This window comes from Colius striatus, chromosome 8 (genome assembly GCF_028858725.1).
Source record: "Colius striatus isolate bColStr4 chromosome 8, bColStr4.1.hap1, whole genome shotgun sequence".
NCBI classification, from domain to species: domain Eukaryota; kingdom Metazoa; phylum Chordata; class Aves; order Coliiformes; family Coliidae; genus Colius; species Colius striatus.
Genome location: NC_084766.1, coordinates 24,542,343 through 24,569,973, shown reverse-complemented (window position 1 = coordinate 24,569,973; position 27,631 = coordinate 24,542,343). Strand labels below are relative to the sequence as shown.

The window sequence follows — 27,631 nt, the reverse complement described above, 5'->3', positions numbered from 1 at the left end:
CACTACTCAGTACCACTGCAGCTCTTCAGCTCCTGCTCAACAGAAGGCAGGGGATGTGCGTGCAGATACAGCCCCGTAACACACCATCTGCTGAATAGTTACAAGAAACCTACCTCTGCTATGCACGTCAGGATAATCAGACACAGCTTGCCACTGTGAAGCCGGTGCTCATCTGCAAAGGAAAAGAAGTCCTCCATGAGCCACACAAGCTGAGCAATGCTGAAGAGCAAGATAGCTACTGCAGCAAGAGGAAAGTCCAGCCTCCATGACAGCCAATAGCCTAACTACTCTAAGCGCTCCAGCCTGACCACTAAATCCCACCAATTTGTCACCACTCTGAAACAATGGCAAAGTTTCTGATTTGAACCTCCAACAGCACTGTAACTATCAGTAGGGCTTATGTCTCATTCAGTTTTACTTCCACATATACTCTAAAAGCTGTGGTTAGACCCTGTCTTTCTGTCACAGCAGAGATGCACTTTTCCCTCTCTTAGACAAGAAGGAAAGAAGATCACCTTTGCCATAGGTTATGAAACAAGCAGCAACGTTTGGCACAGTGTAGCTGAATGACTCCTCACATTACACTCAAATTCCTGAGTTTTAACCCCAATACTGAGAGAGACATGACCTACTTTGCTCTGTACAAAACCATGAAAGAATCAAGTCTGCAAAGACTTAGCATTTGAAGGCAAAAGAGTTCCGCCCTGATCATGTTCTGCACCTTGTTATTCATCTTACAGCTCCAAGCAGCTTTTATCCTGAATGACAATTGGAGAGCTAAAAGACTCACAAATAGAGAGGGACTAAGGCAGAAGAATACAATTTTTACTTGGATTATTTAAAACTTCTCTAAATTTTAACCTTGAAATACTGAAAGCAAGATACATACAGTCACAGAGTAACTTAGGATGACAGAAACCACTGGTTCAATCCTTGCAGGGTCAGCTAAGATCAGGTTGTTCCAGGCACTGTCCAATCAAGCTCATTCTAAACTCTGTTTTAAAAACCAAACCACTGCTACCACACATCCCCAAAACCACAAAAACAAACAAAGAAAAAAGACCCCACACAACAACAAACTTGCAACTAAATTCTGAGGAAGCTTAAAGCTGCACATTCCCGAGATCTCCTACAGCTTCCCTAAAGCATAAGACTACTAAACATGCCATCACAGACATCCACCTCAGAGTCCAACTTGGAGGAGAGGGAAATCTGAAGCAGTCAGACCACTTTCATCTAAACCAGCCAAACTCCTTGCATCTGTGCAGGTCACTTTTATAAACACTTTGCTAGTTAGTGTTTATATGGTAATCTATAAAAACAGATGGGATGGGCTTAGCTAGCTGCTCTGTCTAGCTTGATACCTCTTTTGTGTTCTTTTCTGTGCTACTGAGGGACAGATATTTACTAACAAGATGTGCCCTCAAGTGTGTTGATTTCATCTTGTTGCACTGAGTAAGACGAAGAGGAATTTTGGAATGGGAGAGTTAAGTCTCTGCTATGTGTCCTTATCTCAGCCAAAATGTTTAAGTGAAAGTTTTCTACTCCTGCAAAGCAGGAGGAATGACCTCAATGAACTCTGATACACTGGAGCCTCGTTATTTTCCTATTCTAAAGCCTCCCTGTACATTTTCCTAGGTGCTGCTACCACTTGTTTCTCTAGAGATCATGCTGTACAGGCTTCTATTTCACACCAAGTTCTTGGTCTTCAGCCAATGTGTTGTGAACATCATGTCACTTTTAGAAGTTATGGGACAGCTATGCAAGCAGTTAATCACACAGGCATTTCATACTTTCAAAGCATCCCTCATTAAAGGAACAAAGCAGATCACTTTCTGTGGAAAGGCATATCACTATGAACCCTATTTTACAGAAGGGAAAATGATGCAGAGTTTTTGTTTCCTCCAAGGTAGCTGCCTCTGACTGATACAACAGAGAAAACAAGAGAAAGGATCTAACAAACACAATCTATTAAATTATGCTTTCTGGGATGGGGCCAAAACAACTATCTAGTCCTGGATGCAGAACAAATCAGTTTCCCCTCTAAGTATTCCCACCTCTCTCAAGACACATGGAGTATCTTATATTCTTCTTCTCTTGCAGCTATACTGATGTCACAGAATCACAGAATCGTTTAGGCTGGAAAAGACCTTTAAGATGATGCAGTCCAATCATTAACCCAGCACTGCCACAGTCACCACTAACCCATGTCCCTCAGCATCACGGCTACACAGCTTTTAAATAACTCCAGGGATGGCAACTCAACTGCTTTCCTGGGCAGCCTGCTTCAATGCTTGGTCTCTTACAAGAAGAAAAAAAGTTAGGCAGGCCTTATCTATCATCAAAGTATACGGGATAGGAATACACTCCCTAGAAATAATAAGCACTGGTTTGAAAGGCGTGCTTTTAAAAAATGATCAGCCAGTGGAGCTCATTGCCACATACTGCCATGGCAGCAAGGAGATTAAGTCTATCAGCCACACAAATGTTACACAAGCTAGGACAAAAGTAAAGAAAGAAACATCAACTCCTGTCTCAGGTCAGAATAAACTCATCTCTTGCAGGCTTGTTTAGTGAGGAATCCCCTCTATCAGATATCACTCCATCTGAAACTAATCCCATTTGTCAGTTCCTGAGGCCTTGCACAGGCTTTCCATATTAGTGACAAATAAGTGCCAAAGTTATATTGAAAAACATAAAATTGTTCCATCTGAGACACAGATCAGCAGGAGAGACCCTGAGAAAAACAAATGAGAATGATTAGAGAGCTGGTAAGCCCCCCTCACATGTGCAATCTATAAGAAATGACTGAGAGAAGACTGACATGGTTTAGCTTAAAGACAAAAGCAAGAGGAAACATGAAAGCAGACTTCAAATACTTAGAGGCTGACACAAAGAAGAAAGAAACAATCCACCCTCAATATCTATCTCAGAGAAGATAACTCGTAATTAATTTCAATCACAACAAAGACTCTAGGAAGCACATGAAGCTCTCTCACAGTAAGGGTCATAAAACACTGCAATGGATAGCCTAAAAATGATGTTCTGGTATCAAAGCATCTTTGTCCAACCTGTTAGCAATATCTCTGAGAAAAGACAAAGGTAAATCTGGTTCTGCCTTGGTTTTGAGGAGTGCCCTACATATTTTCACAAAGTTCCTTTTGGGCCTAATTTTAATTATTCACTTTTTCCTCAGCTAGCTTGCATACTTACACAGCCAGGGACAATTTTACTGCAAGCTAGTACACACAAGGAAACTCTCCTGCCTGCTCTCTTATTCACTGCCAAGCATTCATGAAGCTCAGTACCTGATGTATCACAGCTCTGCAGCTATCTTCCTATTTTTGTTCAGTTGTTACATCTAACTTAATAGTGACTGTCAGTAATAGGTTGAAATATGGTACAAAGATCCCTTGTTATGTTCACACTGTGGTCCTGCACATACAACCACTGGGCAAAACAGCACCCTTGAGTACCTTGAGCAGGAGATGAAGCAATACTTCACCTCCAGTAAGCTAAAATTAACCCTCCAAAAACTACCAGGAGAAACAAAAAGCACAACATGGAAATGTAGCTTCTCAAGCAAATTACTGCCAGTACAGTTTAAGTTACTGTTGTTTTCTTTATACTTAAAGGGCTGCCTATGTAACCAGCAAGTACCAAAGGAAATATTTCCTCCTAATGCCAAGCTTTGCCTCCTAAGTCAGTTTATAAATGTCCTTAAAAACATAGTTCTTTATATATGACTTCTTCTCTCTGACAGAAAGCTGGGAATCAGATACTCACACCTCCTGCATAGGGACAGGCTTGGTTAATAGGTACTATTATGATACCCTTTCCCTATTTTACTTCTCTCCTGACAGCATTAGGTCTCTCCTAGTCTCATAACTCTTATCTCTCAGTAAGAAATAATTTCATTTTCTCAAAAGGTGGAATCTTCAGTCCCCTGCAGGGACTACGGTTGACTTCTAGTTCCGGAGTCACTAGACACGTTCTTATGTCCTCCTGACTTCAAGAAGCCCTGCTTGCAGCATCCACAGCTGCATCAACAGAATTTATTTACCTTTTGTGTCCTGCATCACAATCGAGCTGTACTTCAAGAAGGTTATCAGCAGGTTGCTAGTTTGCACATCAGCATCCAAAGGCAGCTCTGCAGAGCTTATGACTGGAACAAAGCAGATAAGACACGTTTACCCTCCATGAATGCAAGAGATAAGTATACAGAGAAACAAGTCACAGACACAGAGATCTCGGATAGAATCAGTTTATTTGCAGAGTCACTTGACCTACTACTCCTTCATGACCACCCAGCAAATATTTTGTTTTGAAGACTGGTACCATTCCCTCAGAGACCATTTCTGCTTCTCTAAGTATAGGTTGTGGTATGCAGTAAAGTGATATCCTCCTCTGTCCTGCTCCCAGCCTCACTTCCCCTTCAAGGGAGATCAGCCTGCTGTTTTAACACTCAACATTCTCAAACTAGGGAGCTCAAGATATTCTCACTGATGCCCAATTAATTTTTACAACCAACACAGCTAACATTCACACCATTCACAGTTTATAAGGAAACATGCCCAGAAAAGACCCTTCTCATTTTCGGTCATTTTGCAGTTTCAGCTCCAGAAGATGGACATCAATTCCATTCTTCCCTCCCAACAACAGACCCTCTTACAGAAGCAACACAGAGTAACGTGTAATGTAACAGTTACTGCACAAACAAAATGGCAGAAAAGAGAGGTAGGAAGAGTAGCTTTGGAAAAATCAAGCAGCAGAACCAATCACAGCTTGTGCTAGAGAAATCACAACACCACAGGGAGCAGAAATGTACCTTCCATACCTGCAGCAGAACAGCAGCTCTCTGGCATTTCTCTAGGCTACACTCCTCGTTACCAGCAGCTGTACTTTGGACACCTTGAGACTGGACATCATCTGTCTTAGTCTGTACAAGAAGCTACCTCAATTACTCAGCTAATTGCACAATGTGCCTCCTGCTCACTTCCCATGTACCATCTGAAGCACTGAGTTTATGAGCTGTCAAACCTCTATCACATGACTGAGCCCCATTTTTACTGATGACTGAGCCTGAGCTGTCCACAAAGGCCATTCTCAGCCTCCTCATTCAGAAAGGCTTTACGAGAAACATTGAAGGGAGAAGATAAGTGGGGAAAATGCAGCATGCTTTCACCTGCAGATCCTGCCAGATAAGTCTGAAATCATTTAAGATAAATTAGCTCAGAAAAAAAAAAGAAAAAGCCCAAAGCACAACTGATGGAGCTGATCCAGAAGGACTTCAGTAAAGTATCTAATACAGCCCTGTGTGGAAAACCAAGAGTTGAAGAATATAGAAATTTTAAATACATCAAAGATCTGGCAAAGGAGAAACAACTGAATAAATTCTTAGTCTGGGAAGAAGTTCATACTTGAATACCTTCAGTGTTAATTTAGACAGGTTTTCTTTTTTTCTGAGTGACCAGGACACAAGAAGCAGCTGCTAATCACAGAAAGTTGGGATGTGTAAGCACAGAGAAAGACCAGTCTGTGCTTAAAGAATGGGATGAAAACAAGACCCAGATAATACATGCAACATGAAGCCATAAGGTCATGAATTCAGAGACTTATTTTCCGTGTGGAACTGAGAGCTCACCAGCAGCAAATGAAACGCTGTGATACCACGGTACATTATCAGATCACAAGATGACAAGCTACCAAACACAAAGCACTGAAGAGTGCATGTGGTCCTACAACACATCCAGAAGCACACTTCCAGCAGAGACAGGAACACGATAATGCCCTACACAAGGTGCTGGTGAGACCTTGACTTGTACACTGTGCATAATAATGCTGACTTGATGTTCTAAGAGAATCATCTCATAATTGAGCAAGTTTACAGAAAGTCTCATAGGTTGATCAGAGGAAAAGAGTGCCCTTCTTATGAGACAGCAAGATATACAGATGAGTAATCCAACATATGAAAAAGAGCTACTTGTGTTCCAAAGTAGGGATAACATCATGATAAATGGCTATACGTGGACAAGAAATGCAGGGTGGAATGTTATGTTGCAAGGAACGTGATGCTGAAATCACCTCTCAATGGGAATTGTTGTGAATAAATCTAACAAATCATGACAGAGTTTGATTAATTTAAGAGATTCTACAATGACATGCCTGCAAGCACAAGGCACTGGATTCCAGGAGTCAAAGGGATCTTTTCCAGCTCTATGTGTCTGTCCTAGACAGCCAGAACAAACACACAAGTTTTCACATAGGTCATAGGTGGCTTGAAATATGATTGCCAGAAGGCTCCCTTTTCAAGTTATAAAGATATCCCAAAATAGGGCTCCCTTTGCACTGGGAACTGCTCTGCAGATGACTAAGACACACATCTTAAGAACCATGTTATCTCTTGTCCATTTATCCTCAGAAACGTTCATAGCTTTCCTCGCTCTTGAGGAAAGAAATCTCATCATGGATGTCTTTTTGACCTTGCAAGAAGAAAGGATCTGCTCACATCTGATTTTTGGATGGCTAACTTTAGGGCTCTGAGGGGAAGTAATTTGATCCTGTATGCAAGTGTATTTTGCTTCAAAGAAAAGTCTGCTTTAAAAAACAACGCCTTTCATTCAAGCCTTCTACCTCATAACCCTGTAATGAGGCAAGTAAGGCTTATTTACCCCTGGAACTGGGGCAAGCACAACCATATAAGGATGAAGGAGACAAACCAACTGTAAAATACAGGATTCTTGCAACTGAGCACTGAGAGACCCAGAACACAGCAGAGGTTCTCATGGAGCTCAGGATTATACATTCACCTTGAATACAAAATTGTAGCCCTCAGAAACAACAAGCCAAATAGATCAACATAATCTTGTTGTTCCAATCACATCAAAGAAATTATAATGAGGCTTTTTAGCTTCTAAAGGCTGCACATCACCAAGCGTGAGCTGTTGTAGTCCATTCAATCATGAAGCTCTGGGGCTCCTGACACATTGCTAACATGCCCAGTCCATTGGCAAAGTCTATGCAATGAGACTGGAAGCTTTTTCACCCCCAATATTATGAATAGCTCAAAGATTTAGCTAAAAGTCTGAAAAATGTATTTATATCCCCAGTGGGTCCTTCTGGAGCTGTTACAATGAATGCAGTGAATGAATATTTAACAACAGTAAGCAAACTGACATTTAGATAACTATGGTGACAGGCACACTTGATTTACATATTATGGATCAACAGTTTCCAGCAAAAGTCTCATTTAAAAAAGAAGAAATCACTCTCAAGAACACATCACTGCTTATCCTGGTTCTTGTTACAGATCTTGATTGTTTTAACACACATTTTAGAACTTTACAAGGTCTTAATTCACATTACAGGCTAACAGCCAGAGACATTTCAAACCAGAGTATGAATCCATTTTTAATCCTACTCAGCATTAAAAAAAAAGCATCTGAAACCCATAGATGGATTTCTACATGTTGCTGTAACTTGAAAATAGCTCAGTTAAACATTCTTTTCTTAAATGCAGAGAGAAGAAAAAAACAATCTCTTCATTCCAAAGCCAAGAAGTCTCTTGCTAACTTTCAGCCATAGGCAAATTTTACATCTGAGTTACAAGACCTTAGAAAATGAGAAAAATTCTGACATACCTTTAAAACAACAGCAATACTAAAGCACCATCAGACTAAAGCAGGCTGATATCCTCAAAAAAACCCAAACTAAAAGTAGGGATCAGCAAGGTGGCAGCAAAGAGAAATAAAGAATGCTTCCTGGTGTAATTGCTGCACACTGAGATCAGCTCCTCTCCTTAAACTTAGTAACCTCATAAGCAGCAAGATGCCTCAAAGCTCCACAAGATCACTGCCTCTGCTGGAAGCAGAATGGAGTTTTTGTTTTGTTTGTGGGTTTCTTGGTAAATTAAAAAAAGCAAGTGCAAGCAAGCTGTAGCTGTAGGTAAGCACAAATTCTGCCAGTTGTATAATATGTTGTGTGGGCGGATACATTTGCAATGAACACGTTGAACAGAAGCCTACAAAAATGCCCATCCCTCCACATTTTATGTTATATGCACAGGGAGACTGGAGACATAGGGGACTTTTTAACTGAAGCTTTCAATATCCATGGTAACCAGATAGAATTCATCCACGAGGAGGATCATCCTTAACCAGGATATCAAATGACTTGAACAGCTGATGTAACTGAGTAACCCAGGCTGCTTTTCCCCAGAAATATTTCTAAACTACGTTCTATTCGAACTCTGTTCATTCATTAAACATCTTCTTCCAACCTAGAGGATGCCATTAAAGTATGTGACAATAGTCATTTGATTTCTTCTCTTAAACTGGGCTATATCTCTCCATATCTTAAAGGAAAATGGGTTTATTTTAGATTATTTGAAAGAATATTTACATGGATACATAACGTCTCATTTAGAAGAAAGATCTCTGTGCAAGCGGTCATTTGCAAAGCCTGTCAGAGAAGAGGCAACAAGAAGGAGGAATTCCTCCACACCCAGGCTGGATTCAAATCCCAATTAATTCAAAGCTGTTAACAAGTGCACTAATGACAAGCAGGAATCCACCGTGATTCTCTGTAAATCTGTTCCAATGACAAATAATCCCAGGCAAAGAATCTGACACTAAAAATATTCGTAAGTAAAAGCCTATCTAGAATAACTGATGGGCTGTGTGTATCTTGGTGCAGATACTGAGACAGGGCTGTTTCCAGAAGTAATAGCAGCATAATTTCATTGAACAATATACAAGACAGAACAGAAATAAATTTGAGTCCAAGACTCTTGCTCATGTAAGGCAAGTCACTCCAGGAAGACACTACCAGGTTACATCTGCTTCAGACAGACCTCATTAGTTGCCACCTTGGGAAAATGCTTTGCTAGTTATTTTACGGTTTTTAATTGTGTTTTCTCCAGGAGATCATTACATTTCTTACCATCTGAAGAAGGGGGGGTGGTTCCAAGTGGAGTGACAGGTGTCATTGGAATTGGGCTCGTTGGTGTTGTCATCAGCCCCATTTCAGGATGGCTCTAACAGAAAACACAAATGCCCAGACATACACAGGTCAATAGCTTCCCTAGGCACGAGCCATACTGATTGCTACGTGTACTGTCGCAGGATCTCACACAACTCACATGACTAATGAAGTCACAAGAAACTTCAGTCTCTCCTCCAATAAAACAAGGCGATGCTTCCTGACCTTGGCCATCTAACAATTACATCAACTTCTTTACTCCACAAAACATAAAAATACATCAGAAAGTGGTGGTTGATCCCAGCAGACAGATAACATGCCCTTCCTGGTGTATAAAGGAAAAAGGTATGCAGAAGCCTGCTGTTTATAGCTTCTGATTCCCTCCAAAACAATCCAAGGGTGTGTATTTGAAATCTTCCTTCAAGATTATTTCTCCTTCTAAAAGTAAATACTCCTCCCTCCTGTCCTCCACCTGTTCACAGTCAAAGATGATGGCAATTTATTACTATAAAGTCCGGGCACTGTGGGAAAAGAGTGCATAACATAAATAACACTATCATTATTGATCCTCTCAGCTTCCATCAGTCGTTTACTCTCCCCACTTCATCTCTGCTAATAGTTGCCTGCCTAATTACTGCTTTGACTTTATTCTTTGTAAGCTTCCGGATCTATCCACACTGGTGAGGCTGTAGGCAATCTGCCATGCTATTTTAAGTCTGGCTGCAAAGTAAAGTGTCCATTTCGTAGGACAAGTTTTACATAAATGTATCATCCACTTTAATATATCATCATAATTTCAAAATCAAAAGGGATATAGAACTGCTGGATATATAACTGGTGTTAGTTCTGTTGGCTTTTCACAAGTGGATATCCTCCACTTTGTCTTAAAATATCTCATTTTATGAGCAACTATAGATGCATGTACTTTATGGGAAGCACAGACACACATCCTATGATTCAAAGACAATTTTACATCATTACAGGTACTGATTTAAACTTTAAAATACAATTTTCCATTTAAAATCTTATGTAAACCAGGTTTGCTTACATGGATTTTGCTGTGGTGTTTACCTTTCTTTTCCCCAAACATTAACCATCAGTTGAGAGATAATGGTGCCACCTAGCAGCAAGAACTGAGGACCAGCAAGCTGGGAACTATATCAAAACATTTAACACTTCAGACATCAACACAAAACTAAACCCCTGCACTTCCTATGTGCCTGTGCAGCAGCAAGTAGCCATTCGTGCAGTCCCTGGAAAGGGAAATCAGCTTAGACAAGAGCATTCATCAGCTTTGATGTGGTTTTTCTAAGGATAGCATGACCTGCCTTACCCTCTCTTTAATAAAGGATTACAGACAATCCACCCAAGATCATCAAACCTCCACTTCAATTAAACCCACTGATCAGTGGCAGTCCAGCTATCACTTTCACAAATAACTAGTTTATCCTTTTATTTTTCATCTAAGAACTTTCACTCAAGCTGCTCTTTTCCTGCCCTACTCTTTTCCCTGCTAAAGACTTCTCTTTCCTCAGGGATACCTTGACCACAGAAAGGCCTGAGTTGGAGGAGAATCACCCACAAGTGCTAGCAATAAATAACCTGGGAAAAGTGAGGCAGAGAACCTCAGCAAATTAACCAATCATGAAACAGAAGCTTTCTTCAGAGGCAGTCCATCTGCCTATCAGACCTCTCCCATCACCACTGCTGTCAGGAGTCCCCACAGGTCTCCTCCATCATGCCAAGTGTCCAGCCTGTGAAGTATGGCTGCACTAAGGACCTGAAATAACTGGGAAAAGGTGTTAACTGTTTTGTTAATGTATTTTTTCCTCAGATTGCCAGCAGTACTTACTACTCAAAATTAAAAAGTCTAAAACCTGAAGGTTTTCTTAAACACATCAGGCTGTCCTTCCAGCCAGCCACAGCATGATCACTGTATCAGACACACTAGTTATCTATCTCCCAGCCATAACCACCTTTGCACATTCAGAGAGCATCCAGAGGATTGTGGGAGGCATGGAGTAGCCCATTCCTTCTCAGCAGGCTGCCAAAGTTGTTTGTTTTACCATAAACAGCACAAGGAGGAGTGGTATGCTCCAGTAACAGTCTCCCAATCAAAAGGGGTCAGGCTCTCCAAGAAAGTATGAACAGAAAATAGTATTTGAAACAACAGCAGTCACATGCCAGTCCCTGAGCAAGGGATACTCAAACAGAAAACATGTAGTCTGTGAGTACCCAGGCAGGACAATTCATCCAACTTTGGAGCCAGATTAGCCTCTTTCCTTCAATTCTAACTTAAAAGGAACACGAATTGCTCTGATAGCTGCAGCAACCGTCCCTACCAGTCCAATGGCTCTATCCTCCTCATAAAGGTGGTATCAACAGGGTGCAGAAGGCACTTCACACAGCCCTTCCCATTCAGTGGGAAAAATGCCTCATTCCAACCCATGATGCACCCTCAAAACGTCACCCATCTTCTGGTAAGGCAGCAAGCATTTCCTAAAAGTATAATGAATCCAGGCCCTAGCTTGCTTGTAAACTTTCATGCTCAGCTACACCTCCAGCAAGTATGCAGGGAAAGAAAAAGAAACCTTATCTTTTCACCAGTTCCTTTCTGACTCTAATCTCAAAAACATTCACTGCAAAGAAATGGGCAAACATTGCACTGAAACTCACTTGTGCCAGAACGGTGATGAAGTTCCGGTTTAAGTGAACAGCTTCATAGAGGGCCAGAAGGATTGCTTCATTTGTTCTGAGGAAAGGACCAGACAAAAGCAGTTAGCTAAGGGCTGACATCAGATGAAAATCCCAAAAGCAAAGTTTTTCAGAAGCATTGCCAATTTGAAAGGAGAAAGGTGGTTTTTTTCATTGATATAAAACTCTGTCTCTGCAATCTGATTCTTCCAGTTATTAGTAGTACTTAACAACGCAGAAACATTTTTAGAGCTCAAATACAGCACCTGTTCCCTACCTGATGAAGGTTTCCCCTCTTGTTCAAACAGTGGTTTTCCTTTAAAGTCTTTTCTTTTAAGGGCAGAGGCTACAGAAACCACAAAATCTCATATTTATCACTTGTCCCTTGATTTAGAAAAATTTGATTGGGGATGAGTGCATAAACCATCATGTCCCATCTGCCACCTCCAACAGGCCTCATATGTTAAATATGCCTTATAAAAACCACAGGGTGCTTCTTTATTCACTTCATTACAAGCAATTCAGCTGTGGCTTCTCCTGCTGCACCCTTCCCACTTAAGTGAGAATCCATGGCTTGCAGGGATGTGGTATCAGTTTAGTTACAGGAGAACTCGTCTCTCTAATATGCTTTGCTAGATTAGGACAGCTCCACAGTGGAACAGATCATGTTGACCAGCATGGTGAGTTGCCATTCATGGCAGAACTAACTTCTGTGCACTTACTGGACTGAGATCTTCTCGTCAGCATCTGCTATGAACATGCTGCCCACCTATGGAAAGAAAGAGTATTGCATATGAAGAATTTGTGAAAGCTATCAAGCAACAGCAAAGACACAGATTTAACTCAGAAGTGCTCTGGGAGAGGTGTTCTCATCCAAGGCACACACACAATTTTCTAATACTAGTGAAATACAAAATGATGAAGGTCTACAAACACACTTTATTTTGCATTACTGTCACTGACCAATGTTTCACCTGACAAATCGCAAAAGAGGGGAAAAAAAAGGACTGCATCTTACATCCCAACCTGGATTAGGACTCTGTAAGAGGACAACAGAGATCACTTCTTATCAGCTTGCCCCAAAGTGGTAGCAATTTAATCCAGTCACTCCTGAGAGACAGTTATCAACACTGTATTATCCTTCACTTACGGAAGATTCTCCAGTTAGATCACAGGCTACAACTCAATCACAGACTAAACCAAAGCCAAACTGAACAAGGAAAACAGTGGGCACTCTTCACAAGAAAGAAATTCACAATTGCCTTTGGAGGGTACCCCTCTGAAAATGCAGACATCACTTATTGCACAAGCCAAGCTTACTTTGTAAATACAGCATATCCAGGCTTGAGAAACAAGACAGGAAAGAAACAGATCTCTAAAGCTAGTGACAGACTTTGCCACAGAAATATTCAGCTTGCAATGCAGCAAGTTATTCTTAAAATAAGTAGCTCTTTAAAAGTGTCCAACAAGTAATTGTGATTATTGAAATAAAGTCAACTAGAACAAAGAAGATGAAGAAAATCAGTTTCAATTATCAACACCAGAAGAGAGATTTCATCCTTTGAAAATGATTTCCCAGTCACACAATACACTCCTCAGAATACAACCATTTTCATTGCGTTTGGATTGGATCAATGCATCTCCTCCTGCAGAACCCACATCCCAAACTCAGAGTTTTTGGAGGCACCCTTCTGCTGAATTTCCATGAAAGCATCTACTTTAAGAACAGAAAAACACAGTTTCCTTGCTTACCATATTAGTTAGGGCTGAGAAGAAACCACTCTGGTGCTCCTCTTCCTTATCTTTGTATTGTCTGAACAAAAAGGAATAAGGATGAAGCTTCAAGGTTAGAAATGGAACTAGGGTTATTTTATCTGAAGCCCTATGAGACAGTCTTATTTGATAAGGATAGGGGATAGAGAAAGTTTCAACATCCACAAGCGCTTTTCAAGAACACACTAAAAGAGATGCAAAGGGTATTAAAATATTTGTAAATTGTGCGGAGTTGAAGTGGGATTGCTGAAAGATGTAAGATTAAACAATGCCAGTGCTGTTAGAGAGTACACATCCAGCCTGGGCTAAGGCTGAAAGAAAGAGACCAAATGACTTAAAAAACATTTTGTCCTGAATTGGTAAAACAGCAGTTAAATACATGAGCACACACAGTCATTAACCACAGAACAGTTTCTTTTCAGTCGTCATCTGCTACAGGCTAAACCAGAAGTGACCACTTTATGGCCAGCGGGAATTATGAGGATCATTATGGTTCATGGCCTGATCCTGCATGATCCCACATTCCCAGAGTAAGTGAAGTGTAACTGTAAAACTGGAGTAAATGAAGTCAACAAACAGGTTGGGTACCTCAGATTTAAAGTAAGTTGCTTCATTTGGCATTTGAATGGACAAGCTCACAGGGTCATTTATTGTTTCTTTCACAGAAGAATCTGATCCCACACCATACCTTAGGAAAACTTAACACATTTTGTGCTGCTGCTTATAAAGCAGAGGCTAGAAACATACTAAGTTAATGCTTCCCATCATTTGCAAGAGCATACATCCCCTAATCATCTCTGATCCAGCATGTGGATAGTCCTGGATACATTTGTTTTAGATCATGTTTTAGCTAAATCAATTTTCTAAAAGAGAAGTACTCAGCAAATCACTGACCTTTTCATTTTGGGACTAAGACTTCACACAATGTTCATACAGAGGTAAAACTTACAATAGTAAAAATACAGAACAGATATCTCCCCCTACAGCAAGATATCTCCTGAACTGTATCAGCACAGCTAGTACAGATGCATTTACACTTGCAATGACAGCAACAAGTGAGACAAAGTATCTGTAAAGCACAAGACTACTCCCTGTGTCTCCAGGTGCCTTGGGGCTGTTAGGTGATAAATGAGTGCTTTGACACAAAAAAAAAGTTTGTGGAAATGTACAGCAACTGTCATGCACTGGAAAACAAGAGACAAATAGGTTTTACCTGTTATATTCTGATAAAGCCTGGGCAATTACAAGTCCCATTCCCTGAAAAAAAGGCATTACAATATTTTTACATGGCAAATCTCAATGCAGGAATACACTGAACACACATATCAGTGCTGTCCCCAGCCCACAATAACCTAGCATGCTATAAAGAATTTCCCCTGAAGCTGTTTGAACTATTAAGACACACGCTATGATACAACACAAATATCATTTAAAAAGTCAAGACAACAACATTTGAAGTTGAGTATCTAATTGCTAGGTTCAGCAAAGAACATTTACTCTCCTTGGACTTCCAGACAGAGCTTACTCTCTCAAGAAGCCTCAATAAAGCATCAAGAACTTCAGAAGGGAGCTGGGGTCAGAGGAAAGACATTCAGGACTTCAAAATAAAGGGCATAAACACTAGTAACCTTTTTACTCCTTGCAAACAGCCTCCACCATTCCACAGCTACTGATCATCCTTTCTATCGAGCTCGTTTAATTAACTCATTCTTGCCCTATAGTTAGCATGGAGCTTGTTTTTTACTTCATGCCTAAAGAACTGCTTCTAAGTCTAGACCTCACATACTTCCTGGTGTGTTGTCACTTTCTACCCAGGCCTGGACACAAAACTTAGACAGTGGCTACAACCCAAAATATGTTGCAAGACTCCTGACACTGGTACAAGCTTCCACTGAGCAAAATTGACTTGTGTACTAGTAAAATCAGATGACACTGCACTGGATGAGAGATCTTTGACAGAAGCTATCTTGTGCCTCTGGCATGTGACAGCATAGTGTATAGATAGTTCATAAATGCATAATAGATCAACTGCAGAATGTTACTTCCTACCCAGCTTTCTAACCACCCCCACCATTTAGCTGGTGATCAAATCATCCAAATCATGAGCTGTCTAGCCTACTGCATGAGTGCACTTTGGGCAGAAACCCACTGTACTGGTGGTCTTTACAGTAACAGCATTCTTAGATCTTCTTTCTACCAGACACCATGATTGCATTCATCACACTAACACCCCAGGTTAAAGAGCCTCCCCAGCAGTGGAGAGGAATGAAGTCAAATACTCACATTGAGCGTGGCCTCATCATCTACGATGGAGAGCTTCACAATGTAGGGATTCACAGACTGCTCAGGGTGAGGGGAGAAGGAAGGAAGAAAATCAATTTTAAGTTTAGCCTTCAAGAAAAAAGCAGCATTATCTTTTCCAGTTTACCCAGCAACTTGGGAAGCAAACTCTGTCCTGTCCCACAAAGCAGAATACACACAAAGAAACAGGAGTCACAACACGTACTAAGGCAGCTATGCCTCAGACACCTTCTCTTCACTGGTTCAGCCAGGCAGTCTCCTGATTTCTTTGAGAAAACAACATCTCCTGATTTTATTGAGATGGAGTTTCTGATCCTCTACTAGCTCATCTGTCAGTCTTGAAAGTGGAGCAGTTGTCCTGAAAGTCTGTTACCTGTGACACACACATGCTTGGGGGTCAAACTGCTGGAGAGCAGCTCTGCAGAGAGAGACCTGGGAGTGCTGATTGATAATAAGCTAAAAATGAGCCAGCAATGTGCCCTCGTGGCCAAGAAGGCCAATGGCATCCTGGAATGCATCAAGAAGAGTGTGGCCAGGAGGTAAAGGAGGTTCTTCTCCCCCTCTACTCTGCCGTGGTGAGGCCTCATCTGGAGTCCTGTGTCCAGTTCTGGCTCCTCAGCTCAAGAGGGACAGGTAACTGCTGGAGAGAGTCCAGCACAGGGCCACCAAGATGATCAGGGGATTGGAACATCTTTCATATGAGGAAAGGCTTCGGAAACTGGGGCTGTTTAGTCTGGAGAAGAGGAGACTGAGGGGTGATCTTATTAACATTTATAAATATCTAAATGGTGAGTGTCAGGAGGTTGGGACATCCCTTTTTTCTATAGTAGATAGAAACAGGACAAGGGGTAATGGGATGAAGCTGGAACACAAAAAGTTCCACTTAAACATAAGAAAAACTATTTTACTATGAGGGTGAGTGAGCAGTGGAACAGGCTGCCCAGAGGGGTTGTGGAGTCTCCTTCCTTGGAGGTCTTCAAGACCCACCTGGACATGTTCCTATGTGACTTGATCTAGGTGAACCTGCTTCTGCAGGGGGATTGGAATAGACGATCTCTAAAGGTCCCTTCCAACCCCTACCATTCTATGATTCTACACAGCAGGAACAAGCAGTGAAGCTGGGGCTGAACATTACCATTCCAGTATCCCCCTTCTGCAACACTTTGCAAAGATGCTTGAAGGGGGACTCAGGAATGCATGACAATGTTACAGACTCATCTGCTGCTGGGTTAGAGATCAACACTTTAACAGTTTACACTACCGAGAGCTAGAAGGCTCTGGAGAATATAAATTCCTTGAACTTAGCTGAACAAAGCACAATGGCTCCATCTATAAAGGTAAGTCCTAGTAATTTAAGAAGTATTTTTTTATTAGCAATTTACATTTGTTTTTCCTGGTTTATGTGTCAGTGCAAAATGAACAAAGATGATCTGGAATAAAGATAGAGGAGAAAAAGTTTTATCTATGTAGTAAGTCCAAAGTGGATGGGGAAAAAAAAAACCACAAAGCATGCATTGGATAGGGCCCTACAAGTTACATGGTTATCCAGCTGATTTGCTTGACAGCAGGTTAAAAATCAGGCTGATCAGAAAACACCACTCTCACAATTATTTGCTGCTTTGGGAGGATCAGACTTTTTTTTTGGTTCAGAAAAGAAACTAATCAGAACAAATCAAAGCTCAGCTGGTGTGTCAGCCTGCCTCCAGCAGCACACAGCCCTGTCTGCTGTCTCTTTCTGAGACAGAAAACCCACACAGAATCCAGCTGTGCACAAAGCATGCAAAGACATTTCCTTCAGGCTGGAGCAGGACTCTTATTGATTAACAAGATATGGTCTCTGTACAGTCACACTCCTCTTCAGAAATTGTTTACTCGGTGTCAATAAAGCAGAAGCAAGCTTCACAAATTTGTAATTAAATAGAGATTAAAATCCATCCTTGTAAATATATGCTAGTTTTGCTGACTTCAGTGTTTCTCTTGCTCCCCTCAGACAACAAGGACAAACTCTCCACACTGCAGCTCACACAGAAGAGAAGGCAGCCTGTGACTCACAATCAGTAAAAGTGGTGGGGCTTTCCCAGGCAACCGGCAGTACAGCCACCCTGGATTAGAGGCTGCAGGGTTACTCAAATTCCCAAATGCTGGGAATAAGCTACACTGACCAATGCCACCAAGCTGCCCTGAGACCTAGCCATACACCCTGTCCCATCACAGAAAGAGAGGGAGAGTGCGTTCATTGTTATCTCCAGCCTATGAACAATTCTTCATGCTCCTGATGAGCCTGACTTTCCAACACACATGCTCCATGTCTCCAGCTGCTTGGCAGCAACATGTCATCAGGGCATAGCCTACAGGGTCAGGAAAATGCCCTAGTTTGCTACAGATCTCTGCTCTCTATCTATCCAACTGCCATTTCCATATCTGCAGAAGTCTGCTTAACAATTCCTGTCTGAAATATTTCATTCCCCTGACACAGTCCATGCCTGCTCTAGGCTTCCCTAACTCCTTAGACAGATGACTAAACAGTGTAATCTACACATCATATTAACCTATATGAGACAAGGCAGTTTCTAGTGTCTTTCAGTCTGGAAATGTGTCAGTTATTGTTCTGGAGCATTAGCCTGCACATCAAGGAGGAACATCAGCAACCTGCAAGTTGTAAAAGCACCTCTGAGCCCACTCCATACTCCCCGACTGCTTCCCTGTTGTAATCCTGCTGTTTCAGTTTCCCTCTCAGTGAGAATCACAGAAAAAAAAAGTTTTTGAAATCTAAATTCCACTTGCCACTCCACAACATGCAGAAACATGCAACAGCCTTGGGAAGTGGTTGATAAGCATTCTGAAATCTTCAAAGTGTGTCAACGAAGTGGTTACACAAACTTGGAAATAGTTTCTGCCTCTACCTGCCTCCAGAAAGAACTCAAAAACGTGATTCTTGGCTCTTCAGAGAACACAAGCCTTTTCCTATCATATGCCATCAGGTAACAAACACTAGAGCATTAAGGTCTTCTTGTCTTCTGGGACTTGGGAATGCTCAGTAATGTATTCCATGAACTACCCACCATTAGATGCCAACAATCCCATACAAATGAAGGTGGAAACTGCAGGGGAGCTGGTTACCGAGCAATTTTTAAAGCAATCCCCAGGTGAGACATGTCATACAAAGTGAGTGTTATGTGAAGCAGCACACAGGGTTGGCAAAGCAAGTGAGATCTCCATGCCCCCAAAACGTACTTCTGCCTTCAACACAAACTAACAGGAAATATTTTTTGGGGTAGGAAAAGAAAGCAGAAAACAAGCCAAGCTGAACACATATAATCCCTAGTTAGGTGTTTAACCTCTCTTCACATCTGTAACATGAAGGAAGCCCAGAGTCCACTCGATCACCCCTCGCGTGACTTTTCCCTGAACACTCACCAGGGATGATTCAGCAGCTTTGCTGCCAGCCCTGACAAGGCCATCTCCTCTGCAGGCAGGGAATTGGAGCTTGAAAAATGACTCTTTTTGTTAGAGAGATTGATTTAAAATATTTCAATTGGTGAGGGTTGGTTGTTTTTATATACATAGGAATTTTCGGACTCTTCAATGTTAATAAATGTCTCTACACCTGTAGTTGATTATGTCAAGGAGAGGCAAGTTGGATACACTGTGTATTACCAGACAAACACACAAAGACAAAAACCCCACATTTTGACTAATCTCTTTCAGCTCTGCCTAGCAAAAGACACAATATACAATTCTAGGAGGTTGAACGTGAGGCAAAGAAATTTCCACCTAGACATTACCACAGAATCTAACTACTGAAAAGTCACTACCTGATTTTATGTTTTAACTCTCTATCCTAGCAACCATCCCTTAAAACATTGAGAAAGCGAGCAAAGAAATACTCTTCCTCACAGCATTTTCTCTGTTTGGCAGCCTTTTATGTACTCTTAGCTATGCCATTTTCCTGATATAGTCAATTATTTAGTTACTCTTTTACATTTCTTTCATATAGTATCAAGGCAAAAAATATTTTCTCTGAAATCAGGACTAGGATTAAAACAATATAATACAGATGAAGACTTGAATAACTGTATACTTGGATCAACTTTTTTTATTAGTTTTCAGATCATGGACACCTCTTTACAGGTTCTGCATAAAAGACATACGATTAATTTTTACTCCTAGAAAATAAGTTAACGAGCAAGCCAAGATCTCAGCTACCCTGGTAATGAAAACATGGGCAGATATTCCCCAGGGAATGAGAGGAGACTACAAAATCCACATCCCAAAAACTTGAAAGAACATTCTGATGCAAAACACACTGGTATTCACATTAAAGACAGACACAAAATCATAGTCAACTAATGAATTTACAGCCTAATTAGATTTTTTTTAAAGCAGCTGGACACACAATTTAACAACCACTGAAGTTCAGAACAAAAGAGAGCCTATCAACTGCAGCAAGTTAACTAAAAGGAGAACTCTAAAGGATTTGAGGAATGAAAGTATGCTACAATACACTGACAACCATCAAATTGACTCTAAGGGCCAAAAAACAGCAAATGAGAGCAGCTACTCAAGGAAAAAGATGATGAGCGCAATACTACAGGCTTTGCTCGTAGTGTTGCTTACAAAGGGCAGTGTCAGGCAGCCATCATATAAAACCTTTCTTCAAGTTGCTTTCAACCTTTCCAGATGGAACTACTCAAGCTGAAATTCCCCTTGATACACATCTGTCTCAGGTTGGATTGTACTATTCAACCAACATCACAATTCTTTTCTGGGTGCACATCTAGGACAATGTTTTCCAAAGCACTACATCCCAACCAAATCTACAGAAAGCGACTGCAAAGAGCAGAGGGTAAATCTCATGCACTCACAGCACTCTACCTCAGTAAGGACACAGACTATAGCATGCAGGGATCCACAGCTCAGGGATGGAACTACACAGCTCTCCACCTCTTGATCTAAATGTTGCAAAGAGACCTCTGGTCTTTCCAGTCTGATCTCATGAGCAAACCTATCCACATCATTTCCAACAGTTTTGCCTCATGACCACACACTGAAACCAAACTGCACGCTCCTGATCTATGATACCATGGCACAGATTGCTGAATGTGAACCTGGTGGAGTCTCCTTCCTTGGAGGTCTTCAAGACCCACCTGGACGTGTTCCTATGCGACCTTATCCAGGTGACCCTACTTCTGCAGGGGGTTGGACTAGATGATCTCTAAAGGTCCCTTCCAACCCCTACCATTCTATGATTCTGACAACATTTATGGGAATGAGAATCTAACAGGGATTACTTTGACACCAAATGTAGCTTCTGTCTTTGCTTATTCTCTGGGTCTAACAACAGATCACAACAAGATCTATTATAAAACCAGGTAAGTTTTGGAGCCTGCCTCTCCCAGTAATTCCATTGAGGAGGGGGCATTCCAGAACTTTCCATATATTAAGATAATCTTAATTATAGGGAAGAAAAAATATTGATCATCAAAGCATCATGCTTCATGCAAAAAAAAGACTATATCAGGTGGGTTTTTGACATTTCAAATGTTTCCTTTTCAAGGTGATGAATAATACAAAAAAAGATAGGAATACATCACAGAGTAGCACAGTCAGTTTAGAAGGAGGAAAATGAAAGAAGTTTCTCAGAGAGGAATCAGTCAGATAGACAGACTTCTCTTGGAAATTCTAGCTGTGATGATTCAGTTCATTCTTTGGTCACAGCTTCACCATCTCTTCTGGGGATCTGTGCTCTTTCAGTCTGCTCATCAGGTTCTGAATCGTAAATTCAGTCTGAAGCCCAAGATGAGTGACAGCTCATTTCACCTTGGAGATTATGTATAACCACACAGTCACACACAGAGAGGCAAACATGCAAGTTCAACACAACACTAACTCTTCCAAAAGGACCTTTCTCAGAAAACTCTCATGAAGGAAATGCAAATTCCCTTGGTAGTTTCTTCAGTGCTTGCACAAAACGAGCTGTGTGACTGTCACACACATTTGATCAGATGTCAGAGACAGATACAGCTGGCATAATGTGACTGTCTTGCAAAACTTCTGTAGCTCTGTGCTCATACCCTGATAAATATTCCAGTGTGTGCTACTAAAAAATTACAGAGGAAGCTGCCTTAATAACCCAGAGCCCAGCATACATGAACAATGCAGAGAGAAGTGATGTTTCTGTTATCCAGAACACTTACCTCATATTTCCTGTAGTTGACCAGCAAGGCAAGAAGTACAACAGCATCATAACCATGTTCCCTGCGACTAAGAGGGCTGGACAGGATCTAGAATAAATAATGACACTGTTCTGTTGAGTTGTGCTTCAGGAAACTTGTAGTGACTCTCAGTGAGTGGCCATGAAACACACGCGTTAGCAGCAAATTACGTCCTAACTGAAAGAGGACATTTAAGGTTGAGTGGGTGTCTGTTTCCAACAAGTTCTGTACACAAAGAATCTTATTTATCACAGAGAGGATGCACACAGGCTTTCTGGGCATATCTGGGCATAAAGGGCAAATATACTTCTCAATAGCACTGGACAGTGACTCAGTGCACCACCAACACTATCTGTGCAAGCTTTCTGGGTTTCCCCAAGCCCAGTTCCACTTCTAAAAAGTACAATTTATCAAAGAGCAGAAAGAAACCTCAATATATCCAGACAGCTTTTTGGAAAAGTTCCTCCAACACAGGAATTCTCTGTGAAATTAGCCCAGAAATCTGCTCAGCTTCTATCTATGTACAAATGTCTCAAGTAGAAACGCTTTAAATACTCGTTAGTGACTAAAAACAGCAGATTAAGTAAGGAGGAGACAGCATTAAAAAATACCTAAAAAACCTAAATCTGAGTGAGCTATGAATGGAAGAAACACTGAGTGCCAGTCAGCTATGCTGCACTACAAAAGCTGAGAACCAAATGGATCACTGAAAGCTCTCACTATGAAAGAGGAGCCTCTGCAGTAGAAGGAAGAACCCTTACCTGTAAAATAGCTTCAAAGATGCTGTTAATCATCACATACTCCAGGATGGTGTTCTGGCTAATGTTATCTGTCACCTGAGTGCAAACACAAGTTTTAAAATCTCACCCAAAGCCTCTTGTGATACTGTGGTTACCTCTGGCACACACTGGGAACATAAGAGTTCTACTACCAGATGGACACATTTCTCCAGAATCTCACACTTAGTAAGTCAAGGTGTGACTAACAGTAAAGCTAGACATGAAGTAAAAGAAATCTGTCCTGCCTCCCACCCTTCTCTCTGGCAAGAACTGTGATCCATGTACTAAGAGCTCCCCCTTTCCTCTGCAGATTGATATTTGCATAACTGCGTAACAGCCAGTATCAGCTGAAGCACACTGCTGTACAGGATGCAGAGGATAAAAAAAACAAGGTGCATATGCTTCCCTGAGCTCTTTCCCATCACAAACAGGACAGTCAAGACCTCCTCCACACCCAGTTATCTCTTATTGAAGACAAAATAGTTCACAGTTGACCATCTCCAAGAGATTATGGGAGGCCATTCCTCATTCTTCACATCCTCATCACTCTTGTCTACTCCACACTTCCCATGTTCCCTCAATTCCTCTCCTCTAAGTCCCTTTCCATTTATCTGAGATTTCTTAAATATTTTGTCCCTAAAGAAACCTTGTGAATCCAATCAACACTTCCCCTTGTAACTCTCCCCTTCTACCCCAGTTGGCACCTATCTTATGTGGTGAAAACTGTCTGCTAGCCTGTACTGGCATCATGGTCAGAGCAATGATGCACACACTGAGCTGGCTTTTGTTCTCATTCATAATTCCTTTTCCCTTCTTGAGCTTCACACCGCAGCATTCTGCTCAAGTTCCGAGACAGTTCCATCCCTCAAGGTGTTGCTCATGTAAGCTTTGAAGTTATTATACAGCTGGTACTTATTTACCGTCACTAAGCAGAGAAGTAGCTTCAGACACAAGCTCTTGAGGCTTTCGGAACCTTCTGCACAGAGGAGAGAGTCCAAGCTCTCCATCAGATTCTAAAGAACAACAATCACATTTTTTAATAAGACCCAAATACAAGAGAACCAATATAAATCCATAAATCCACATTATCCCAGAACCAGTAACTGAGCCATTACTACTGTTACCCAGGCCACGGCCACGCCATTGGTCCTCAACAGTGTTTTGTGTTAACTACATTTGAATGACTACAAACAACTCCAGACATAATGTTACCATCATCTTCCAAGAGTTTTCTCTGCATGCACCAGAGATGTTTGTATACATGTAACAACAGATTTTATTCACAAAGTAATTCTAAGTTTGACAAATATGATCTTCCTTTTCTTATGGCAAGGCAGCAATATCAGTGTTTTCTCTTTTCAATGTTCCATTTCACTTACAGACACCAGGAGACTTTTTGTAAGGAGCACACCTTGAATTTAATACTACATATATTTGATATGATTAAAAATAGATCCTGTATAGGTGTTTGACAGATCCTCATAAATAATTGTTTTGCAAATACTAAGTTACAGGTAATACCGTTACTCTTAAAGGAAAAGTGTAGTTCTGCTAAGCAAGTTACTGTTTAATATTTTCCCCAAATGTATTTGCAGAGATGAAAAATTCCTACTTTTCATAGAGAGAAGAAAGTTACATCAGGAATCCAGCTTTATCATTGATTACTTTGCCACTTCCCAAAACTCAACAACTTTAGAGTGAAAAGCAGCAGTGAGAACACAGGATATGACCACCAGTTAAAAATTAAGCCAAGGTACAAGGTTCAATACTAAGTACTAATGGCCTGTGGCAGCCTTTTCTGGCCTTAAGATTTCTTTCTTTTCCTTGAGTTCTATGCTGTGCAGTCACTATGGTTAAGAAAAGTCCTCTGTTATATAACTAACATGGGGATCCCAGGTTATTTGTGCCAGTAGCAGATAAAGAACTTCAAGACAACTGTTTGCAATATTTGGCTGGAATATTTCCACCAGAAGCTGCACCTTGGTAGATACATCTGTCCACATGTCCCTGCCCCTGCAAAATAGCTGCTCTGCAAACCGTTTCTCTGTGTTGCCAGAGCCTCACCTTCATACACAGCTCCGCCTTATCGAAACCCACAAGCATGTTGATGATGTCAAACCCAGAAGTGGATTTGTTCTTCTGATGGACACCCCGAATCAATGCACACAAAGTCTGCAAAGGGAAAAATCAGAGGGCAAGATGTAAGGCAACATCTACAACTCAACAGCAAAACCCTCCCTAAGACCCTCTCCTAGCACTGGCAAAGCACAGATATTTAAATGAACACCATCAGCCTCAAAGCTGTACATCTTGTCTGACGTCTCTTCTACCTCTGTTGTTTCTAAGGAGGATCTTGGATGCTGAAAGCTCAAAAAAAATCCCCAAACTTTGGCCATACCTTTCCTGTTTGTTCGTTCCTTTATTTCACAGCTCTCTGAGGCTAAGCAATCCTACTGCTTCTTCTGTCCAGACCCAGTTTGCGCCAGACAGGACCATGATCTTTGGAAAACAGCTAATAGTGTGTCTCTAAGTTAAAAGATATTGATCAGGAAACTGTAAGGTAGAAGTAGTGTCCAGTATGTGGACAGAAATGCCTTAGGATGTGCCTTACAGCTTTTCAGAATCATTGCATGCCAAACCATACAACATCCATACAACCTAGTTTATCACATTATGCCTGTTCACACAGCAAGTGCTTTTGCTACAGAGCACAAGCTTCCGTTTGGTTACCTCATCGCTATATGAAGTCTGAGCAATAAACTGTCTCTGTGTCAAAAAAAGGAAAACCAAAGGAAAAAAATCTCCAAGGCTATTAGGCAACTTAAGTTTTCCTAACTACCTCCAAGAATCTTCCCACTAAACATAGCTTCCTTCATGTTACTTGTTGCAGGCACAGGATTAACGATTCACGCTGAGTTCTCAGAGATCACTGGCAACACAGAGGTAGCAGCACACTGTGCTTCCAGCAGACGCTCTGGAAAATTTATGGGCAGCAAATGCCTCATTTGCCCCAAGAGAGGGAAATGTCTGTGATGATTTTTGGCTTTAGGCACCTTTCAGGTCTGTGAAGCAGGGAATGAGCAGGAATACAACCACTTCAGTTTTAGACGCAGCTTTAATTCACTTGTGAGAAGTAATTAGTTTCAGAAGATCAAAAGCTAGAGACAAACTGACCTCAAGGAACCAGGAATTCTCTAGAACCAAACGGAAGCAAAAGGACAAGGTAGACATCCTTTCTTTCGTAACTGTCAGAGACAGAATATTGGGCTAAACAAACCTTCAGTCACCATGGTGACTCTCAAGACAAGATTGCCGGAGTAAGTTTTGGCTTCAGGATCACTTTCCACATGAACACAGTCTGATTAAGGGAAGGCTCTCACAGCTCAAGCTCAGGATGTGTTAACTGGTTCCTATTTACACTCACACAGCAGAATTCTAGACTGAAGCCCTGGCCTAATTTTTTGCCAAGAATCTGAACACAAGTTGGGGAATCCAGGGCTGGGCTAGTCTGTCTGTGTAGCTCTAACTACAAAATTTAATAGCATTTTTTCAAACTAATAATAATGGTGATAAAACAATGAAAGATTTTATGTCAGAAGTGTAAATATTCTGGTTTAAATCCACTTCCCTCAGCTTACTGTGTGTCCAATATCTCCTTCATGTGACTTCTCCAAACCTGAAATTCATATCCTGTATTTCTACAGCTAAGAGAAGCTGAGACAAACACTTTCACCAAAGTGTAAAAATCAATCAGACTGTGAACTAATAACATCAATACTGAGGAGTGGAGCCTCTGGCACAAGACATGGGATGACAAAGGGGCAACTTGCAGGAAAATATTTGTTAATTCTGGATGATAAATCTTCACAGCTCCAATTAGGAAGTGTCCAGCAGGGACAGTCCCTTGTATAGATTTCAGACTAACTTCTCCAGGGCTTTATTTCATTTTGAACTCATACAGAAATTCAAAAACCAGGCTGAAATAAGGGACAAGAGGAAAAAGCAGCATACAGATAAAGCTACACAGAGTACTCTTGAGCTCCCAGACTGACAGTCTGTAGTGTGACCCTCTTGTCCTCCCATTGCCATGTTTCATCCTGCATCACCAGATCCTCTTCAATTCTGACACAAATTTTCTTCAAAGACTAAAGAGACTATGATTGTAACCTCCACAGACAATAAGTAGCAACTGCTCTGTAGATATCACTTCTCCTCAGGAGCACAAGATGTTTGATACCAGCAGCAAATATATTGTCTCATCAGAAGCAAAAGAGATCATTCCCTGTCTCTCAGTGTGGTACCTGTAATGCATTGACCACTCTGATTGGGTGCTCCTCACCCAGCGCCTGGATGCAGTGCTGAAACAAGCAGTTGATGTTATCTTTTATCTTCATTAACTCTTCCCCATCCAGAGCCTCCAGCTTGCCTTCTAGATATTCCAAGTTGACCTGTCAGGTTAAGAAGCAATTCACACATGTTATACAACCACTGACACCTTCGAAAACGCAAGTATTTGCACTGATGGTCTGCCACATCAGAGACAGAACAGCAGCAACAAAACAGAGGATGTTCAGTTCCTGTTACCTTCATGAGAAACAGTTCCTCCCAAAACCTAGGGTTGCATTTACTGGGGTCCTCTGTCTGAAAGGAAAAGGAACAGTTAAGAGAGCAAACATGAAGAAACCAGTCAGTCAGAATTTAAAAGAAATTCATAAGTAGCTCAGAACCAGCATCGTCCCACTGGATAACCAGTGGTCTCACAGGACAGAACTCTGTCTACCCAGATTCCTTGAAACACAAACAGAAGCAGCTCTCAATTGAGATGCATCAGTTTATTTTCTGGGTTATTTTTTGAGAAATATTTACAGAATACAATCATGGAATCATTTC

At 41.2% G+C, this 27,631-nt stretch overlaps 1 protein-coding gene across 7 annotated transcripts in view; it reads right to left on the bottom strand.

Annotated features, from left to right (window-relative positions):
- Nucleotides 1-27,631, bottom strand: part of ARMH3 (armadillo like helical domain containing 3) — a 131,046-nt gene that overhangs the window by 94,865 nt on the left and 8,550 nt on the right. For all 7 annotated transcript variants that reach the window (XM_062001508.1, XM_062001507.1, XM_062001509.1 and 4 more), the window contains 14 exons: nt 27,326-27,382; nt 27,043-27,189; nt 24,806-24,913; nt 23,662-23,754; nt 22,724-22,798; nt 21,945-22,031; nt 15,730-15,786; nt 14,660-14,703; nt 13,426-13,486; nt 12,396-12,442; nt 11,656-11,731; nt 8,941-9,034; nt 4,064-4,165; nt 114-172 (listed from right to left, as the gene is read on the bottom strand). In XM_062001508.1, the coding sequence (XP_061857492.1) occupies nt 114-172; nt 4,064-4,165; nt 8,941-9,034; nt 11,656-11,731; nt 12,396-12,442; nt 13,426-13,486; nt 14,660-14,703; nt 15,730-15,786; nt 21,945-22,031; nt 22,724-22,798; nt 23,662-23,754; nt 24,806-24,913; nt 27,043-27,189; nt 27,326-27,382 (1,107 nt within the window). The remainder of the gene's footprint in view (nt 1-113; nt 173-4,063; nt 4,166-8,940; nt 9,035-11,655; nt 11,732-12,395; nt 12,443-13,425; nt 13,487-14,659; nt 14,704-15,729; nt 15,787-21,944; nt 22,032-22,723; nt 22,799-23,661; nt 23,755-24,805; nt 24,914-27,042; nt 27,190-27,325; nt 27,383-27,631) is intronic.